Source organism: Aegilops tauschii, chromosome 5 (assembly GCF_002575655.3).
Source record: "Aegilops tauschii subsp. strangulata cultivar AL8/78 chromosome 5, Aet v6.0, whole genome shotgun sequence".
NCBI lineage: Eukaryota > Viridiplantae > Streptophyta > Magnoliopsida > Poales > Poaceae > Aegilops > Aegilops tauschii.
The window spans coordinates 24007753-24027793 of NC_053039.3; the positions used below are offsets into that span (position 1 = coordinate 24007753).

The following is a 20041-nucleotide window of genomic DNA, read 5'->3' on the forward strand; positions in this document are numbered from 1 at the left end:
AGCGAACTTGACATAGTCCTCAGGCCTGACATTGCTACATTCAAAATGCTTGTTGATGTCCACGAGCCAATCATCGGCATCCGTGGCCTCGGCACAGTAGCTGAAAGACTTGGGCTGATTTGCGAGAAACTGGTTGAGAGTGGCAAAGTGAAACTGATTGTTGCCTTGACCTTGATTGCCTTGATTGCCTTGCCCTTGAGTACGTTCTTGCAAGAGTTGCAGAATCATCTGAGCATTGGCGTTGGTGGCTGCCATGATTGCTTGCCATGCCTCCGGAGGTGGAGGTGGTGGCGGAGGGTTCGCTTGACTCCCTTCATTGCGATCCGGATTCTGATGCGTTGGCGGAGCCATCCTGAAGAGGGTGACATCCGTTAGCATCTTGATGGACAAATAGATAAGTAGAATCAACGGATAGAAATTGCAACATATAGTCTACACAATAAGCATTCGAACGAAGATGAACGAATGAATTCCGTAGTAAATCATCACACTTCCATAAGTTGAGAAGCCACTTGAAAAAGATATGGAATGAACATATGAATTCGAAGCAACTCGAATACAACAATACAAAATAAAACAAAGTACTGGCTTGTAGAATAAGCCGGAACAAACATATGATAGAGATTTCGTCCGAAGTTTTCGTGGTGGGGCCCACACGGGCTCAATCGTACAGCACCATCATGTACAAGGTTGTGCACATGACATACGAAGCGTCCCCGAGTCGGCCTAGCCATGGACTCTTTAAGACACTACGAGACCACTGTAAAATCAACCGTATACAGGCGGACCACTAGACGTCGAACCCCAATCTCATATCATGCGTCTGTCGGAAAGATATCCTAAGGCTACTTGAATTCCCACTTATAAACTCCCGAAACTTTCTGGTTATGCAATCTGGTGTAGGGGATACAGGGGACACAGAATATATCACCCAAACTAGCAATCCCTAGATCCAGCTGTATCCATCCGTCAACACATAACCAAGAAACCTTCGGAAATCGTTTACCTCAACCTTCGAAAAACATCCGTTATACAAGTTATGGCAATACTCCCGAACTCCCGCCCAGTACTGGGTGGCGTCAAGGTGATCTCACCAATAACTGCATAAAAGAGATTTCGATGTCGGCGAAACTCAGGTATTCCAGAACTGCAACGATAAAATTGTGACGACAACACCTCGGAGCTCAACTACCCGGGACACTGCCACAACCCCTAAATGACAGGAGGCACCAAGAACAATGTTCTCGTCACAAAACCATCGGAACGATTCCAAGATACCCGCGTGATCCTAAAAAAATAAATTTTAGTGAAATTTGAGGAGAGGATAGTCAAAACTTCTACGTCAGGAGACCTCACCAGAGCGACAAAAAGACTGGGGAGTACAAAGAATCCTACTCTCCGATATATATAATCCTAAGACTCAAAACATTTTTGTTCTAGACTCAACAACGCCAGCGATTCGATCAAGCAGGGGGCTCCTAAGTCGGGGATGGCTCTGATTACCAACTTGTAACGCCCACGATGCGGCTATATCTCCCACGTGTCGAGGCACGACTTAGAGGCATAACCGCATAGTGGTTTTGTCGCAAGAAGGGTCATCTTCACACAATCCCATGTAATGAACAAGAATGGGATAAAGAGTTGGCTTACAATCGCCACTTCACACAATACATAAATATTATTCATACATCATCCAAAATACAATCATATAGACCGACTACGGTCAAAAACCAGATGAAAATAAGACAACCCCAAATGCTAGATCCCCGATCGTCCCAACTGGGCTCCACTACTGATCATCAGGAAAAGACACATAGTAACGACCACGTTCCTCGTCGAACTCCCACTTGAGATCGACGCCATCATCTGCACTGGCATCGTCGGCACCTGCAACTGTTTTGGTAGAAATCTGTGAGTCACGGGGACTCAGCAATCTCACACCCGCGAGATCAAGACTATTTAAGCTAATAGGAAGGATGGTGTACTGAGGTGGAACTGCAGCGGCAAAAGCATGTATGGTGGCTAACTTGCGCAAATGAGAGCGAGAAGAGAAGCAACGGAACGGTCGTCATCTAGCAATGACCAAGAAGTGATCCTGAACACCTACTTACGTCATACATAACTCAGACCGTGTTCACTTCCCGGACTCCGCCGAGAAGAGACCATCACGGCTACACACGCAGTTGATGTATTTTAATTGGGTCAAGTGACAAGTTCTCTACAACCGGACATTAACAAATTCCCATCTGCCTCATAACCGCGGGCACGGCTTTCGAAAGATAATACCCTGCAGGGGTGTCCCAACTTAGCCCATCATAAGCTCTCACAGTCAACGAAGGATAAACCTTCTCCTGGAAAGACCCGATCAGTCTCGGAATCCCGGTTTACAAGACATCTCGACAATGGTAAAACAAGACCAGCAAAGCCCCCGAATGTGCCGACAAATCCCGATAGGAGCTGCACATATCTCGTTCTCAGGGCACAACGGATGAGCCAGACGTCGGGTTGGCATAGACCCTGGTTGCCCAGGGGGCGCCGGACATCGCTCGGTTTGGGCCAGCACTCGAAGGAGCACTGGTCCAGGGGTTTAAAATAAAGATGACCCTCGGGCTCGCGAAAACCCGGGGGAAAAGGCTTAGGGAGCAAATGGTAAAACCAAGGTTGGGCCTTGCTGGAGGAGTTTTATTCAAGGCGAACTCTCAAGGGGGTCCCATAAATCACCCGACCGCGTAAGGAACGCAAACTCAAGGAACATAATCCCGGTATAACAGTAACTAGGGCGGCAAGAGTGGAACAAAACACCAGGCATAAGGCCGAGCCTTCCACCCTTTACCAAATATATATAGATGCATTCATTAAGTAAGAGATATAGTGATATCCCAACATATCCATGTTCCGGCATGGAACAAACTTCAACTTCACCTGCAACTAGCAACGCTATAAGAAGGGCTGAGCAAAAGCGGTAACTTAGCCAAACAACGGTTTGCTAGGAAAGGATGGTTAGAGGCTGACATGGAAAAATGGAAGACATGATATAGCAAGTGATAGGTAGTGGAGCATGGCAATAGAGCGAGCAACTAGCAAAGCAAAGATAGAAGTGATTTCGAGGGGTGGTCATCTTGCCTGCAGGGTTCTCAGAGTTGTCGAAAGCTTGATCCTCGTAAGCGTACTCAACAGGTTCCTCGTTCACAAAGTCGTCTCCCGGCTCTACCCAAGACAAGAACACAAACAAACGGAACCACAATCAACAACGAGAAATGCGCAAGCAACATGATGCAAAACATGTATGATATGCGAGATATGATATACGATGCATATGCGTGCTCCGGAAGGAAAATGATGAACATGGCAGTAACTTGGCAAACCAAGCATGCCACTGAAAAGATGAGATGATTTCGGTCGAAATCGATATAAAGATCACCGGAAACGGATGCACGGTTTGCAAATGGCAAGCAAAACAAGAATGACACGAATCTGCGATTAACAGCAAGATAGCACTTAAAAAGCAACAAGCAACAATGCTACAGCAATCCAACATAGCAAAAAATCACATGTCAGTAATCTACAAGAGATTCTTGACAAAAGATGAACACTGAGCTACGGCTAGTTCATAACATATCAAGCTCAAACAAGCATGGCAAAAGTGCAAAAGATAACAGGTTCACAGACTTTGTGAAAAACTGGACATGGCAGAAAACAGCATCAGGTAGCAATGTTCGGAGCACGAAATCAATATGCTACTGGAAATTAACATAGAAAAACAAGGTATCGCAGTGTTCTACTAAATGCACATGACAAAAGTCCCTTACTGACCATAAGCCAAAAAGGTCCAGAAGATATGATGGCAAGCATGTAAACATAGCAAGTTTCGTTATCAGGTTTCAGACTTAGCAGAAAACAGAGCATGGCAGAAATAGTAATATGTAGGCCTCTTTGTGAGCTTGATGCACTCACTACATAGCAATGCATTAAAAACCAAGTACACCTACAGCAAGATGGCATGTTTATGAAGCTATCCATGGCAAGAACAATTGCGGGACGGCGGCGGCCGGAGGCGAGGGCGGCGGCGCGGCGAGGAGCTGCGGCGGCGCACGGGCGACGGCGGCGGGCGGAGGCGCGGGCGTCGGGCGGCGGAGCTGCGGGCCGGGAGGGCCGCGGGTGGGCCGGCGGGCCTCGGCGGCGACGGCGGCGGCAGCGCGACACGTGGCGGCGGCGGGCAGAGTGGACGCGTCCGGCCGGAGGCGGACACGTCCGGCGGCGCGAGGGGAAAACGAACTAGGGTTTCGTCTGCAAATGTATTTCGGGATGCCCACATATTTATATGTAGAGGGAGCTAGGAGGCTCCAAATGAGGTGCGGTTTTCGCCCACACGATCGTGATCGAACGACCTAGAGCATGGAAGAGAGTTTGGTGGGTTTTGGGCTGGTTTTAGAGGGGGTTTTTGCTGGACACTCAAATGGACTTTGCGGATGCCCGGTTAACCGTTGGAGTACCAAACGACCTCCAAATGGAACGAAACTTGACCGGTAGTCTCCGTGTGGTATATTAAGGCTACTTGACAAGCGTTGGTCCATTCCGAGAAAGTTTGACACACGCACACGAAAGAAAACAAGAGGGATGCACCGGAGGAGATAGGAGCGCCGGATTGCAAAACGGACAACGGGGAAAATGCTCGGATGCATGGGACGAACACGTATGCGAATGCAATGCACATGATGACATGATATGAAAATGCATGACATGACAAAATACAAAACGAAAGACAAAACCCGACAATGTAGGGAAAATCATAACACATAGCCGGAAATGGCAAGAGTCGGAGTTACAAATATGGCAAGTTACATGCGGGGTGTTACATCCATCCCCCCAAGATGATTTCCAAGACAACACATGCATAGACACTCAATGTAGCTGTGTTGGTGATGAGCACGTCTCCCCTAGTGCACCATCACAGGTGCTCCCTCTAACTTGGCACTGTTATATGTGCTTGCATGTTATGTATGATGTCTAGCTTGTATTGCTTCTAATTTTGTTGAATTTCATCTGCTTACTTTACACATTATACTTGTGACTAAGACACGTGTTCCTGTTTCTAGAACATACAATATCTGTCTATCACACCATGTTCTTACATCAAAGTACATTTTTTCTGAAGAACTAAATTGTTATTCGTTTTTCTTGTCGGCTTGACTCAACATGGCACAGAGAAAGAGGAAGCAAGACAAAACGACAGGGAAAGGGAAGCGGAACAATCCTGCAGATTCTGCTGGTACTGATGGTGCAATAGAAGGTCAAAGTCCAGCGGAAAATTGTACCGACAGGGTATCCCATGCTACACGAGCTGCAGAACAAGCTAAACAGAAACAAATAGCTGCCACCAAACAAGCAGAGACAACCCTAGTTGTTGCAACACCTTCCAGAGTACCACCAGTTGCACGATTTACTCGTTCGTCAACTCAGCTAGCAGCACGTTCCCAAGCTCCCTTGCCACCTGACACTACTTCCGAAGCACTCTTGACACAAGATGAATTGGCTAGATCAGATGAACTTTGTGAGCTTCAACAGCAAGAAGGTAGTTGCTGGAGTCAAGTTACAGTTGCATGCTTCTTTATATGTAGTCTCACAGTTTGATGTACACTAACACTTCCTATGTTTGTTGTTGGACTAGCACCTAGGCGCAAGAGGAAACAAACATCAGGGATAATGCTCGATAGGTTAACTAAATCTAGAGGAGGAAGAATGGAGATCTGTTTTGCGGCAGGTTTAAAAAGGCCACGTGATGCTACAGAGTCAGCCAAGTTAGTATCAAAGGCAGCGGTTGCTGTTAGGTGTCATGTATGTATCCTCCCAACATGGATTCAGTACAGGAATGACAAAGACGAAACCCAGTTCAACACCTTCCTTGACCATTTATCTATAAGTATGGTTATGTATGGAAACTAGTAATATCGTCTTGCTCTGTCCAATACTTTCTAGGTTGTTGATAATGAGACTCCCATAATTTTCAATAGATGAGGTTCAAGTTGGATAGCCAAGACGATGCAACCAGACAAGCTTGCACCCATGTTTTAAAGTCTGCTCTGCGACAATATCGGTATAACTTGAGGAAAACTCACTTTGAAGGCAAGGCTAATAGTGAACTTGCCCAAACATCTCCAGTGGAAAATATATCTGATGAAGACTGGAGAGGCCTCGTTAAACACTTGTCCGATCTGAAGTATCAGGTACATTATATATATGTCATCAGATCACATGTTGAAGTCCTACTTACGCATGTGCCACACAAATCTATCTTCTTGTAGGTGAACTGTTCAAAGAACAAGGCCAACCGTACGAAAGTGAAATTCCAACAGACGACAGGATCTCGTAGCTATATTGCACACTACGAGGCTCTTGTAATTAGTTGTTGTTTCACTCTTTTCGCTGTACCATATTATCAGATCTATATTGACTTGTTCCAAATGCAGAGGAAAGCCCACAAGGACCAAAAAGTACCTGAACCAAATGTTGTGGAAATCTTCAAGGACTGTCACACCAGCAAGAAGAAGGGCATGACTACACCAGTCAAAGCCGCTGTTGTAAGTCCTTAATCATCATGCCTTTTAACTACTACTTACTCTGACTTGTGCCTTGAATTGCATGGTTTGCAGCCAATGTCTATTACTCTTTTCAATTTTATACACAATTGTCTTAGCGTATCATTGCACCTTACAAGGTTTTAAAGAGAGGAGTGATGTTCCTTTGATCTTGACCTGTAATCTAGTTCCGTGCTGGACTTGCCCACACAACATTACAATTTCCTGTTTGTCTGTTCTCAGTTGTTTTGTGATATGAATGATGTCATGCTATGCTTACCGTATTATAAACTTCGTCTCTTTATCCTTAGCCCTCAATACAATGTGAAGAAATAGACAATACATTAGCGATGGTACATGGTCATATGTTTGGAACCTGGTTTTATTATGTACTTTGCAATAAAATACAACTATTATTTTACATGGGTTCACCAGAATAAGTTCTGTATATAGACCAAAGCTATTTTGTTTGGTTTTGCTGCCTCCTTAATATCTTCTGTTCTGGTACTACTAATGTAAAACCACAACTTTTCAGCGAGCTATGGAAAAAAATGGTGGAACCGCCACCTTTTGAAGGTGGCGAGGCAACTATAACCGCAATGTCAGCTCTTGCTGCAGTGGGGCAGTACCTGTCCACTAACAGTGCCAAAAGCACGTTCCTGCGTAATACTAGCTTGGTTGTTAAGGCAATCTCATCCAAACTGCCTCATGATCAAGATATGCAAGCTCAAAACAATGTTGTATCTGCGCTCCAGACACAAGTCCATTCCCTAACAGAGACCCTTTGTGAAACAAGGAGAGACATTGTTCGATGTTGTCAAGATATGCATAGTTTTGAAACCAGACTATTAGACATTTGCTATGTTGTTCAGGAGCCTAGGAGAACTGAAGGCGAAGGTTATGGTGCTCCATCAGACAATACAGCATGAAAACGTAACAGTCAGGTCAAATGAACTGAGCTTCTAAACTTCTGCTGGTGCATTTATCTGCTAGACTGTTACCTTTTATGCCAACCTTCCTTTTGTTTTATAGTTGTAATTTGTTTTGGTGCGATACAAAATTTGTCCTTAATGTGCAGCCACCGGCTGAAGAAAATAGCAAGCCATTTTTGTATAGTGTAGGGTGTTCCCTATATTTGCACTGGTGGCGAACTTTAATGCCCACCGGCTGTAGTTAACATGGGCCTCCTACGGGCCGTAGAAACAATGGGCCTTCTAAGGTCCGTAGAAACAATGGGCCTTCTACGTGGCATAGAAACAATGGGCCTTATACGGGTTGTAGACACAATGGGCCTTCTATGGGTCGTATCATCAATGGGCCTTCTACGGGCTTATGATCAGTTGGCCAAACATGGGCCAATAACAGACCACATTATGGCCGTAAAATGGGCTAGAGTTGAAATCGTCCGTTCATGGGCCGACCATAACGGGCCGTCGTTAATCGGCCGTATTTTGATGACGCTATGAAAACGGTCCAACGTATTAACGGGCCACAAACGGGCCGACTGTAACCACGGGCTGAATGGCCCACAAGCAGAAAATGACAGTAACGGGCCGTAAGTAAACGAATGTGGAAATGAGCCCAAGAATAAATGGGCCCTGAGAAGGCCGAAAGATAACATGGGCTGGAAACGGCCCAACGGAATAATGGGCCGTTAATGGGTATAAAGTGATACACTGTTCATTATGGGCCAGTTTCACCATGTGCCGTTAATGGGTATAAAGTGATACACTGTTCATTACGGGCCAGTTTTACCATGGGTCGTTAATGGGCCGAGAGTAATAAGGGCCTCATATGGGCCGAAAGACGTCATGGGCCATACATGGGCCGGAAGTTAAAACGGGCTGGAATTATATTGGACGGCCCAGATGACGCTACTGGGCCTAATTCAGATAGGCCGTAAACGGGCCCTGGGTTAGCGGGCTGTAAATGGGCTATATGCGAACAGGCCGTTAACAGGCTTGCCGTGGGCCAGCCCGCTACCTTTTGACGAAGTCAAACGGGCCGGCCTTTTCACAGGAATGGGCCTCTGTTGGGCCGTGCCACGTGTCGACGTATCATAGGCGCTTTGGGTCCAATGAGTGGATGACATCTGTCCCAACGGTGAGCCGACACGTGTTTCCTCCAGCCAATGATGATTTTACACGTGGAAAATCCCCATTGGTCAGGGCTGTTAACGGGTTATCGGATCCAAAACCGGACCCGATAGCTTAACGGCGTTCCGTTACGGTGGATGCCACGTGTCGGTCACCCTTGACGAAAGCACTTCTGTGACGCGCGATTTATCGCCGTGGAAGTGGACACTTCCGTGATGATAATTTTGGTAATGTCATGGAACACTTCTACGACAGCACAGGTATGACTATCTTGATTCTGTCATAAATTTGTCATGGATGTACATGCATGACAGAAAACGTGACCTACTGTGACAAACACGTATCATCACGGAAGTGTATATTTTTTGTAGTGTCAGTCATGGTTAGTGAAAGTTATCGTTCTTTCTCGTTTGGCTTTTTTGGTTTTTTGCATTGCTAACTGTATTGGCTAGCATGGTAGTTTGTACACAGCCGTAACCTTACAGTTTTTGCACGTGATCGTTTCATCTTGTTTTCCATAGTTTGCACACAATACAATATGTATGAACTAAAATGTGTTGACCGAACACAGAAATATACGCGATGGCAGACTCAGTATAAATGACATGGCATATTCAGTAGAACTAACATGGCAGATTCAGTAGAAAAGGCATGGCAGATTCAGCAGAACAGGCATGGCATATTCAGTTGAAACAACATGGCAGATTCAGTAGAAAATACACGGCAGATTCAGATGAAAAGACATGGCAACTTCAGTACCACACACGATGCACCTCAAGAGTCATTCTCCCATTTTTACAAATTTATAACATCTAGCTTGCAAAAAATGTCACCAACAACCAAGTCACAGTGCTCCAACACAGATAGCCCGTCCCTTTCTTTGTTTTCTTGTGCTTTGCTTGAATCTCCAACCCCGATTTGTATCTTATCTCTTTTGGACGCCCCTTTGTGATGGAACGGGGCGGGTTCCTGACCTGGGTTTGTGTGCTTGCTGTTCCAGATCCTACCTCCGAGTTTTCAGATGATGGCCCCATGGACGAAGGCACACTTGTGGTCCGGGGGAACCTGTGTAAGGCTTCCTCAACTTTCCTCTTCTTGATCTCATCAAGCTCTCTTTTCAGGGCCTTCCTGTGTTTTTCTGCGACCCTCGCTGTCTCATCGCTCTTGCACGCTTCATCTATTAGCTCAGCATAGTTCTTTGTCAACACAACGTGCCTCACGGCATCCATGGTTGACTCTAGTCTCTCATCATGCACACCCAAAACTGCATTTGATTGCGGCCCCAATGCGTCGTCAGCGTCCCAAGTCCATCACCGCCGTATGAAATGGCGGGGCATTCGTGCCACCGCGTTCATGTCCATTACTTTCAGTATGTGACAGCACACAATCCCGTCCCGTTTGAATTTGCAGCATTGGTAGTAGTATTCGCCTTCGCTTATCAAGGCCTTTACAAAGTAGTTCCTCCCCTTGTCTGGGTCTTCAGGTTCTGAATCCGACATGCCCATGATAGAACACACCTTGAACGTATGTTCGTCCACCTGGAAAGCCGTGTACATGCTGGCACACTTTATTTCTTCCTGGAATCTATAAGTTTTGTGTGGTTTGTTAAACTCTTGTGTGATGTTTTTTGTACCACCTTATGTTGTTGTAGGCTGTAACGTAGGAAAGGCATCTAAAATGAATGATGGCTATGGCATCTGCATGATATTTTTTTCACATGGAAAATGCATAACATTTTTAATTGGCATGTGCATTCCATACCATCATGGCCAATGGAAGTACAGTTCGTTTAACCATGGCAACTACAGTTCATTAAACATGGCAACTCCAGTTGAGTAAACATGGCAACCGCATGTCATTAAACATGGCAACTAGAGTTCATTAAACATGGCAACTAGAGTTCATTAAACATGGCAACTGTAGTTGAGTAAACATGTCAATTGCATAACACCTTTAATTCGCATTTGCATTCCATACCATCATGGCCAATGGAAGTACAGTTCATTAAACATGGCAACTACAATTCATTAAACATGGCAACTGGAGTTCATTAAACATGACAACTGTAGTTGAGTAAACATGGCAATTGCATAACATCTTTAATTGGCATTTGCATTCCATACCATCATGGCCAATGGAATTACAGTTCATTAAACATGGCAACTGCAGTTCATCAAATATGGCAACTATAGTTGGGTAAACATGGCAACTGCAGTTCATCAAATATGGCAACTGTAGTTCATTAAACATGGCAAATTGTAGTTCATTAAACATGGCAACTACATATCATGGTTACTCTGTACTCGATGGCTACTTTCAAAAAATCATCATTTTCAAATAAGCTTTTCAACTGCAATGCATTATACATGGCACCTACTACCTTCATGCTTGTGCAAATTAGATTGTAACACAACTGACTTACTTGTTAAAAATCTTGTTGGTGTATATCTTGCTCATCTGCCTCTCCATCGGTAAATACGTTAGCAATTTTGGCTGCTTGAGCGCGGTGTTTGCTTCTTGTTGTAGCTCAGATCCCAGTATTTTTTGTTGCAAAGCAGAGTATTGCTTGGCAAACTACAGCAATGAGTTGCCAGGGCTCACGTACCGCTTCAAAACAGCATTGAACCCCTCGCTGCGCTGCGTACTCTGCAGAAACATGAAAGAAGCATAGCATGAAGTAGGTCGGCACCCAGTACATTCGCTTCTCCCACAGGCTAGCAAGCGTCTCGTTGTCTTGCACTTGATATGTTCCAATCATAGCCATCCAGCTCCTTTCAAACTCCTCCACCGTCAAGTTGTGGTCCACGCACAGCTCGAATGCCTTGTGCAGCTCTAGACGGTCAGCAAAGAACGGTCCTAGCGTCTCCTCAGCCTTCTTTATAATGTGCCACCTGTAGTGCCTATGCACTGCCAATGGAAAAGCCTCCTCTATGCCTGCACGCATGCTAAAATCCTGGTTTGTTATTATGTTCATCGGAGCAAGTCCACCCATGCACTCCAAGAAGGTCTTGAATAGCCAAGTGTACCCATCCGTGTCTTTGTTCCGAACGAGCCCGCATCCGAACTGCAATGACTGATTGTGGTTATTTATTCCTATGAACGGAGCGCATGGCATCTTGTATATATTAGTGAGATATGTCGCGTCGAACGAAATGCAATCTCGGAAATGTTTGTAGGCTCTTCTTGCAGCACCATCCATCAATACATGTTCCTGACACGGTCCTCATCGTCCAATCTTATCCTGTAGAAGAAATCTGGATCTTCCTTCGCTTTCTCATCGAAGTAGGCTATTGTGGCTTCTATGTCAGCCAACCTGCTCTCTCTACGGTACTTTGCCTTTAGGTTTGTGACGTCTGCCGGTATGTAGGGCATGCTACTCAGAGTCCCATTTTTGCTGTGGATGAGGGATAGTATCTGGACCATTCTTGATGGACCGACATTACAATCATGTAGCAGCTTTATGAATTTCTTCTCGAGGGGGGTGAATCCTCTATGGGCGGTCAGAAATTTTACCAGGTCAAACTTCTTTATGAGTTCGTGGTTGTGCTCGTCAAAATATTCAGTGACCACCCATCGTGCTCCATCTATATTCAGCTTACACCGGACAGGGCATTCCGTCTTGACAATGATACCTCTCTTTCGTTCCGGAACGATAGGCGCAACACCTTTCCCCTTCTTGTTCCTTCGTGCCTTGTAGTACCTCATCTCACCTCTGTTGTACTCGTTAGTTTTTTTAATTTTCCTATGGTATTCGGTGTTGACCGCAAACCCATGGAACTTTGCATATGTCTGGTAGAATTCCTTTGCATCTTCAAACAAATCAAATCTCTGCCCAACATACGGTGGCTTAGGTACCATGATTTCTGATTGCCCACCATCTTCATCCTCTTGTGCTTCGTCATCAGTTTCATCATTCACTTCAGTATCGGCGGCTGTTTCATGTGGTTGAGTGTTGCTTGTGCTGGTGTGCAAAGGTGTGCTTGTGGGCATTGCTGGAACGATTGCCATTTCCGACACTGACTCGGCATTGTTTGTGTCATGGTTGTTGGCTGGCTGGTGGAACGCGTCCTCCGTGCGCTCAGAGCTCCCCGCAGTAGATGTCTCAATGCCGCTGTTGATTGTTGTTGAAGGTCTTGCAATAAAAAAACAGGTACGAGCGTAAGATTTTGCTTGAGTGGCATGTCTATCGTAACGGAGTACAACAACTGCAATGTGATTTGGCATGACATCATTCACACATTAAGCCGTGAATCTGCATATGGCCATGCATGGCAACTGTAGTTCTCCAGTCATGGCAGCTACAGTCCAACAAACATGGCAACTACTGTTGCCAACGCATGGCAACCAGCTTCTTTTAGCATCAAAACTTGGATTATATAGCCATGGCAGCTACAGTCCAACATACATGGCAACTACTGCTGCCACTACATGGCAACCAGTATATTCCAGCATCGAAACTTGTATTCTAGGCTTGAGCTCACTAGGCAAATGCGATCAATCATGAATGTCGCACACACTCTTATAGCAACTGCCAAATCCCGAAGACAATAGATGACTCTTTGCACACGACCACTTGGTAGCATTTTTTGTTTGTTTTTTCCACCACCACCGTTACAAATCTAATTTTCCTCACATGCTATTCCTAAAAGCAAATGCAGTACTGTTTTTTGGTTGACATTTTTTTACCTTGTTGTTCCGCATGTGCCGATCTTATATGGTCTGTCATTCCAATTTGATGTGCTCTATCTGCAATAGCGATGTCCTGCAACTATGAAGCTTGCCATGAGACGTTTGCCGATGTGGTTCCACCGTAACTACCTATGATCATGGTAGCAGATGGTCGTTGCATGGCAAATGTAGTTTGTTCAACATGGCACATGTAGCGGTGCATCCATGGCACACATGTTTGTTCACACGTGTCATCCATATTTGTTTTAGACATTTGTAATCACATTTTATGACACATGGCAACTCTAGCTGTCCAGGCATGCCAACTGCAGCTATACAGGCATGGCAACTGCAGCTGTCAGCTATGTTCCTTTCTCCTAATTCACTGTCCACGACTTCACTTCATGTACTCACCTGTGTACGACGTTGATGGTAGGTACATGGTTGCCGCCTGATGCCACGTGCTGCATGAAGGTCCTACATTTTTCCGATGTAACTCGTGAGTCTTTTGCCATCCTTGCAAGTTTAATTTCATGTCCACAACAGTAAGTTTCTTTTTCGTATGCGTTACCTTGATTTGCCACATTAGCTACTTGAAGTTGGTTGCACGTACATTTGTCAGCGTTAGCGCCCTGTGACTGAACTTGCAATGGTGCCCCCCTGACTGTGGTTTGGTCATAAGAACCTGCGAAAAATGAGATTGTAGGACATAAGTAGAATAACATCTTCATCGTCACGAACATGGCAACTGTTTCTTTTTTGTTTATCATGCATCATACCGATGCCTGCGTACTGCTCCAGTAGTGGCAGCAAAAGCCCTGCAGAAATGAGTTGGTTGTACTCTGCTGCATCCCAGGGGGATGTTTCCGGCCTTTGAGAAAACCAAGGATCATTGCCGTCTTCGTGATTCATTCTTCCGCTTTTTTTTTTCTGCCAATGTGTTTTCAGTCACTGCATGAACAAGAACGCATCAACAATCCGCAAAATGCATTCTTGTTGTTTGCACGTAGAAGATAACACGGCAATCTTATCACATTTCCTGCGTAGGCAACCAACACATCATGGCAAGTAGGACATGCACATTCATTCTCTTTTCTGAAATCTGGATGCCAGCTATCATTTTGAAGCGATGGCAACAGCCAACAAAATAGGATGGCAAGCAACAAGGCAACATGGTGGCAGCTAACGACCACGATAGGTGGCAACTGATGTTAGATACAAGTGGCAATTATTTTTCCTCCCTCCCTATGCCAAATTTCTCCTTTCTCTCCCTATTTTCAGTGATTCATGCGCATCCTTTATTACCATCTACTCGCACCAAGCCAACCCAGAAGCTTAGCTCAACTCTAGCATAGTATATAGTAGATCCGGCGTATGTTGGTGGGCAAATGCGAATACACACAAATCCGTGGTGTGTTTCCCCTGATAGCGTTGATCCAGTCGCCATCTTCGTGGGCAAATTTGCAATTTCAAATTTCTGGACAGAAGAAGGACGAGAAACAGAAGGAGATCAGAGATCGACCTGCTTTTTGCTCATCGTCTTGGGAGGGCGGGGTTGGGGGGGGGGGGCTGGGGGGGGCTGGGGGTGGGTGGTTGGCGGTGGGAAGGCGCTATGGATCTGCTCTGGTTGCCATGGCAACCAGCGAAGGGAGACGATGGAGGTAGGGGATCGAGAGGTAGGAGACGACGGCGGCAGGTCGGACTGGGGATCGAAAGAAGGCCGGGACAACTAGCGTGCTGGGTCGTGCGGGCAGCGCGGTCGTTTGCCCGGACGTGTGGGCGATTTTGTCACACAACGGACGTGCGAGCTGTGGCTGCACGCGCCCGGACGCGGTCGTGCGGGCGGGGTCATCTCCATGCCACACAGGGCGTGCGGCACAACCAACCAATACACCATACGTGTGACTGTTATCGGCGTCGTCCTAAAAAAGAGGATAAACAATAGCACGCACTAGCTCATTTTCCAGTCAGGCATTAATTCCGGAAGCGCCGAAGCCACCCCTCAAGCCCCAAATCCCCAATCTCAGTCCTCCACCCCCAATGCGGCCGCCGGAGCAGTCACCGCTCCAACAGGCCGCGCCGCCGGAGCAGCCAATCCTCGACGAGCTCCTCGAGGAGATCTTCCTCCGGCTCCCCACGGCCGCAGACCTCGCCCGCGCCTCCATGGCCTGCGTCTCCTTCCGCCGCGTGGTCGCCGGCCACGCCTTCCGCCGCCGTTTCCGTGCTCTCCACCCGCCGCCCCTCCTAGGTATCCTCGACCTCCCGTTCATACCTGCCGAGCCGCCCCACCCCTCTGCTGCCGCCGCCCGCGCCTACGCCGACGCCGGGGCCGACTTCTGGTGCTCCTTCCTCCCATCCCGCGAGCGGTGGGGCATAACCGACGTTCGTGACGGCCGCGTCCTCCTCGCTGGCGTCCCCGAGGGAAGCATCTACCCATGGGGCGGCAGCAAATTGCTAAGGGACTTCGCCGTCTGCGACCCATTGTTCCGTCTCTACCTTGTGCTGCCTGTCATCCCTGACGACCTAACTGCATTAGTCCATGAGCCAGATATCACGGATGTGGATTACTTCCTTGTGCCTCCTGCCGAGGATGAGGACGACGGTGTATCCTTCAGAGTGATGTGCTTGGCGCGATGCAAAACCAAGCTGGTTCTCTTCGTCTTCTCTCGAGGTGCCGGACAATGGCGTACTGTTGCATTTGATTCCGGGTCTGAGCTTTATTGGGCCTCAAGGCGCTACTATTGGCGTCGATGCTTTTGTCGGGCATTTTTCCCAGAGAACAGATTGCTCATGCTTGACATAGACAGGATGAAGTTCTCTGTTGTCAACCTACCCATTGAGCCCTGGCCTGAAGAGTATGAGATGACCTTTGTGGAGGCAGCTAAAGGAAGCCTTGGGATGTTTACTATCTTCGACGATTTTGATGAGAAACAAGGTGGTGTAGTCTTTCACCTATGGTATGGCATACTGCGAAAAGATGGGGACAGCGCAAACTTGTGGCAAGCGAACGCGATGATCTCCTTGCCTTTATCGTATCGGCATTATAGAATCATGGGTGTAGCTGGGGGATACCTGCTCCTGCAAGGTATTCCAAAAGACCTGCTCTTGACATCACCTTCGGCAGAGGGTAAAGAAACGGATTGTTTTACACTGAATCTTCAGACTCTTCAGCTTGAGCGGTTCTGTGGGACTGCGGACATGATTTACGAAGACCACCTGTATGCTGGTCTCCCACCATCCTTGTCCGTACCAACAATTTAATGCGGTAAGTTTGCTCTCAGTCTTTTCCTTTTTGCATTTTGCATTGCAATGTGACATAGGTGTTTGTTTCATGCTACTATGCTTTGTGATTCTTTTTACTTGAGCTTACAGTCCTTAATGCTGCTGCAACCAAGATATATTCTGCCCATTATAATCCTTATAAGCACTTAGACTTATTGATCCTTGGGTGATATTCTAGTTGCTAATCTTAGAAAAAAAAAGTATTTGTTCCTTACCTTGCTTAATTGATGTCTCTAGTATCATACAGATAAAACAAAGCAGCAGCATATTATTGATTGAAATATTCTTATAAACTTGCTTTGGAAATGAGACTGCCTATTTCCCCATAATATAGATTTATTCCTTCTACATTAATAACTATCTTCTATATTTCTGGTCATTCACCTCGGCATTCATTTCTTACTTCCTTCATGATTGATTGCAGATTAGCATCTTCATACTGCAGTGCTCCTTTGTACATAAAAAAACTTACAGTTCTTCTTAATTTAAGGTGAATGCTCCCAACAATTACTGGAACAAGTTTCTTCCTGATAAGATTAAATATAGTGTCTTGTCATTTATAGCAGGAAGTAGCGCCATTTATCAAAACCGGCACTTTTAACCATCTATTTGTTGACTATTGTTGGGTTCTGCAGTTTCGATCATATGTAGTGGATTCCTACTAAATGTTACCTTATTGGTTGGTTAGACCCATAGCGAGCATGAGGTAGCATTCCAAAATTGAGTTTTGCTGTTGTGATTTTAGTAAAGTCACCTAATTCATGATGTCTGGTAGGATTAAAGGAGAGATTGTAATGATCTGTGCAGCAAGTTGCATGTTTAAATATATGTTATGCTGCTCTTGCGCAATTAGGTTTTCCAGTCATACTGTCGAATGTCGATGTTCCTTGTAGTAAAATTAGGTAAAATTGGCTGTATTTCCAACACCATTTTCACATTGACCTTATCATCAGTTTTGTTTCAAATGCAAGCAACGTATTGTCAGTTGTAACAGTTATCTATGCATTCAAATGTCCTTGTGATAATTAGGCCCAGTAGTATGTCGTCTCTTGAAGTGAAATCACATGGGTACTTGGTTGAATTATTTAAAAAGGTTTGTGCAATTCTGCACATTTCTGAACTGAAGCATTTGAGCCAAACTGTACATTCAACCTTTGACCATATAAGTTCTACTAGATACCGAAAATTTATATGATTGTATTGCATTGCATCTAACAACAGCGGTTCATCATTCATCTATTTAGCAGGCTTTAATCTGCATTATGGGGTCTTATTTTGTGTCAGACTGCTGGTTTGGACTGCAAGGATGGCGACCAAACTTCACTTGTGTTTCCAGGTCACTTGCTTAGCCGCCATTTGGTTTTTGACGACATGTATGTCTGCCACATGAAACCCGTTGGTTCGGCATGTTTAGGTCTTAGATGGTTTATATATCTTATTAAAAGCTGCTATAAGTCATGTCAGCTGTGTATGCACTTGTCCTGCTATTGGCTAAGCTTTTCCTAGAACCATCAGCTAATGTTTGAGCGTACATGGAATTCTAGCGCTGCTATTGCATTAGTTTTCAACGTTGCTGCAGTGTTGTGTCAAAGTGTTCATCAGAGATTGGTATGTTTCAGAACATCACTGTGTTTGCTGCTGTTTTTGTGCTCCCTGATATATATTCTTTTTGCAAGCAAGAGCTCCCTGACATGTCATTTACATTTGTTATTGTCTATCATGTGTTGATCACATTTCATTTCTGGGGTTGACTCATTTTTTATACTTCTGATCAGCTCATTTCTGCTCTTTTACTGCCACATGTGTGGTGTATTCTTTCAGAACATAGAATGGTTTTGGTCTCCCTTATATTATTATCTCCTCTTCCTCTAATCCAGTAATCGTTTCACTGGGGGTGAGATCTAGGCTGGTCTATGGCAGATCAGTATTTGGTTATGCCTGGAACGGGATGTGCCAGGAAAATTTCTTGCCACTAAAACTACACAAGCATCGTGCAAACGTTGGTTGGTGCTTGCTCAATGAATAGCTAGTTCTGCGGCTCCATGTGCCACAACTTCATGTGTTTTTTTTTTTGCATGGCTCCACAACTTAGTGTTGCATAGACTATTGTAGTAGTTGGAGAGTACATGGAGCGCTTATCTTTGTTACCTTATTAGAACCCGTTGCATTCATTGTCAAAGAAGTTTGTTTCTTTCATTTGGTCAAGAAAGTGTGAGCCTTCTTTTTATACGGGCTGCTAATTTTCATGTTGGTATAATGTTAACATTCTGAAGGCTTTGTTCAGTTGGTGGAGATGCAATCCCCTAGTGGCTTCAATCCACCCCGTCACCGATCCCCACTTCATTCCCACACCAAAATCTCTGCCATAGAATGCCATTCGGTTTGACCTCTTGCAGTCTTGCCACTGGGGCAAATATAATATTTCAAAGAATCAAACCATTCAATTCACTAGTTCCAGAGATAGATCCATCGATCAATTGGACATGGCAGTTGCAGCAAGCAGAGATGAGCCGTGGAGCTTCGCCGGAAAGACCTCCATGGTCAGCGGTGGAAAAGGGGATGGGAACCCTAGAAATCAAAAGGGGAGAGAGGATCTTACCGGCCTGATGTTGGGGAGGAAGACCGGAGTAGGCTGCAGTGTCCGCTAAGCTCCGGCCCCTGCTCCGCCGTCCAGGCCCGCCGCCGCCTACGCCGCTCTCGCCTTCTCCTCTTTTTCTGTTTCGATGGGCTCGGCTGAGCGATTTCGTTCCATGCATGACGAGGCGTGGGTTAAATCCCGGCGGAAACCCGGCGGTTCGGAGTGGATTTGGACGGGGTATGAACACGGCCGGGTCCAACCGAACGTGCATACGAGGTAGGTCAGGATCCAACCCCGGCCGGGACTAAAACCACGCGGTTCGGCGGGGTTTTGACCTGATCCCGGCGGGGATGGGATTAAACGAACAAGGTCTAAACAGGTTATTAGGCCACCATCAATCATTGTCTTAGATTTGGTTGTACTTTTTCTTCTAGTCCAACAAAGCATCTTAAAAGAGCTTTTGGCAGACTAGAAAAAAGAACACTCTTTAGAAAAGATACGGTGATCTGGCCCATTGGATATGTGCGTACGATCGATCAACCATGTCATTTCCCATCTGAATGGTAGTTGTCTTTCATTTAGTTGATCCATTCAGTTCCCACATGTAATGTGCAGCTTTCATTCATTTGAGATATGATTTCCACCCACCATGCATGTTCAGTTCCACACTACATATAAAAGCTCAAAATATCATCCTCTCCCCTCATGGATACTCCTCGAACCCGTTTGTCAATTGAGATGATACATGTTCTGTCATAATCTCCTCACTTGAAGCTCAACATCATTTATACTATCTGGAAATGAGAGGTCTCGGGATCATACCCTACCCTCATGTGTCAAAA

At 45.7% G+C, this 20041-nt stretch overlaps 1 protein-coding gene, 1 non-coding gene and 1 pseudogene across 10 annotated transcripts; 1 reads left to right on the forward strand and 2 right to left on the reverse strand.

Moving 5' to 3' along the window:
- Positions 1-9355: 9355 nt before the first annotated feature.
- LOC109786840 (protein FAR1-RELATED SEQUENCE 5-like) lies at positions 9356-13025 on the reverse strand (annotated as a pseudogene).
- A 612-nt stretch (positions 13026-13637) lies between these two features.
- On the reverse strand, positions 13638-19351 carry LOC123493930 (uncharacterized). The gene is made up of 4 exons (XR_012183941.1): positions 19221-19351; positions 14119-14290; positions 13911-14024; positions 13638-13816 (listed from the first exon to the last, which is right to left on the reverse strand). It is a non-coding gene; the product is annotated as an uncharacterized protein (transcript).
- Positions 15311-18300, forward strand: LOC109786841 (uncharacterized). 9 transcript variants are annotated; one of them, XM_073499665.1, is made up of 4 exons: positions 15311-16424; positions 16502-16604; positions 17046-17111; positions 17869-18212. In XM_073499665.1, exons 1-2 carry the CDS (start codon positions 15380-15382, stop codon positions 16513-16515), a joined length of 1059 nt encoding a protein of 352 aa, XP_073355766.1. In that variant the 5' UTR covers positions 15311-15379; the 3' UTR covers positions 16516-16604; positions 17046-17111; positions 17869-18212. The 9 variants fall into 9 exon arrangements, with proteins under 9 accessions (XP_073355766.1, XP_073355760.1, XP_073355763.1 ...); XM_073499659.1 differs by having other exon boundaries at positions 15311-16604; positions 17869-18300; XM_073499662.1 differs by having other exon boundaries at positions 15311-16604; positions 17906-18300.
- Positions 19352-20041: the final 690 nt, after the last annotated feature.

Bases quoted from the DNA above. Each gene is read 5' to 3' on its own strand.
- LOC109786841 (XM_073499659.1), top strand. From the start codon at position 15,380: ATGCGGCCGCCGGAGCAGTCACCGCTCCAACAGGCCGCGCCGCCGGAG.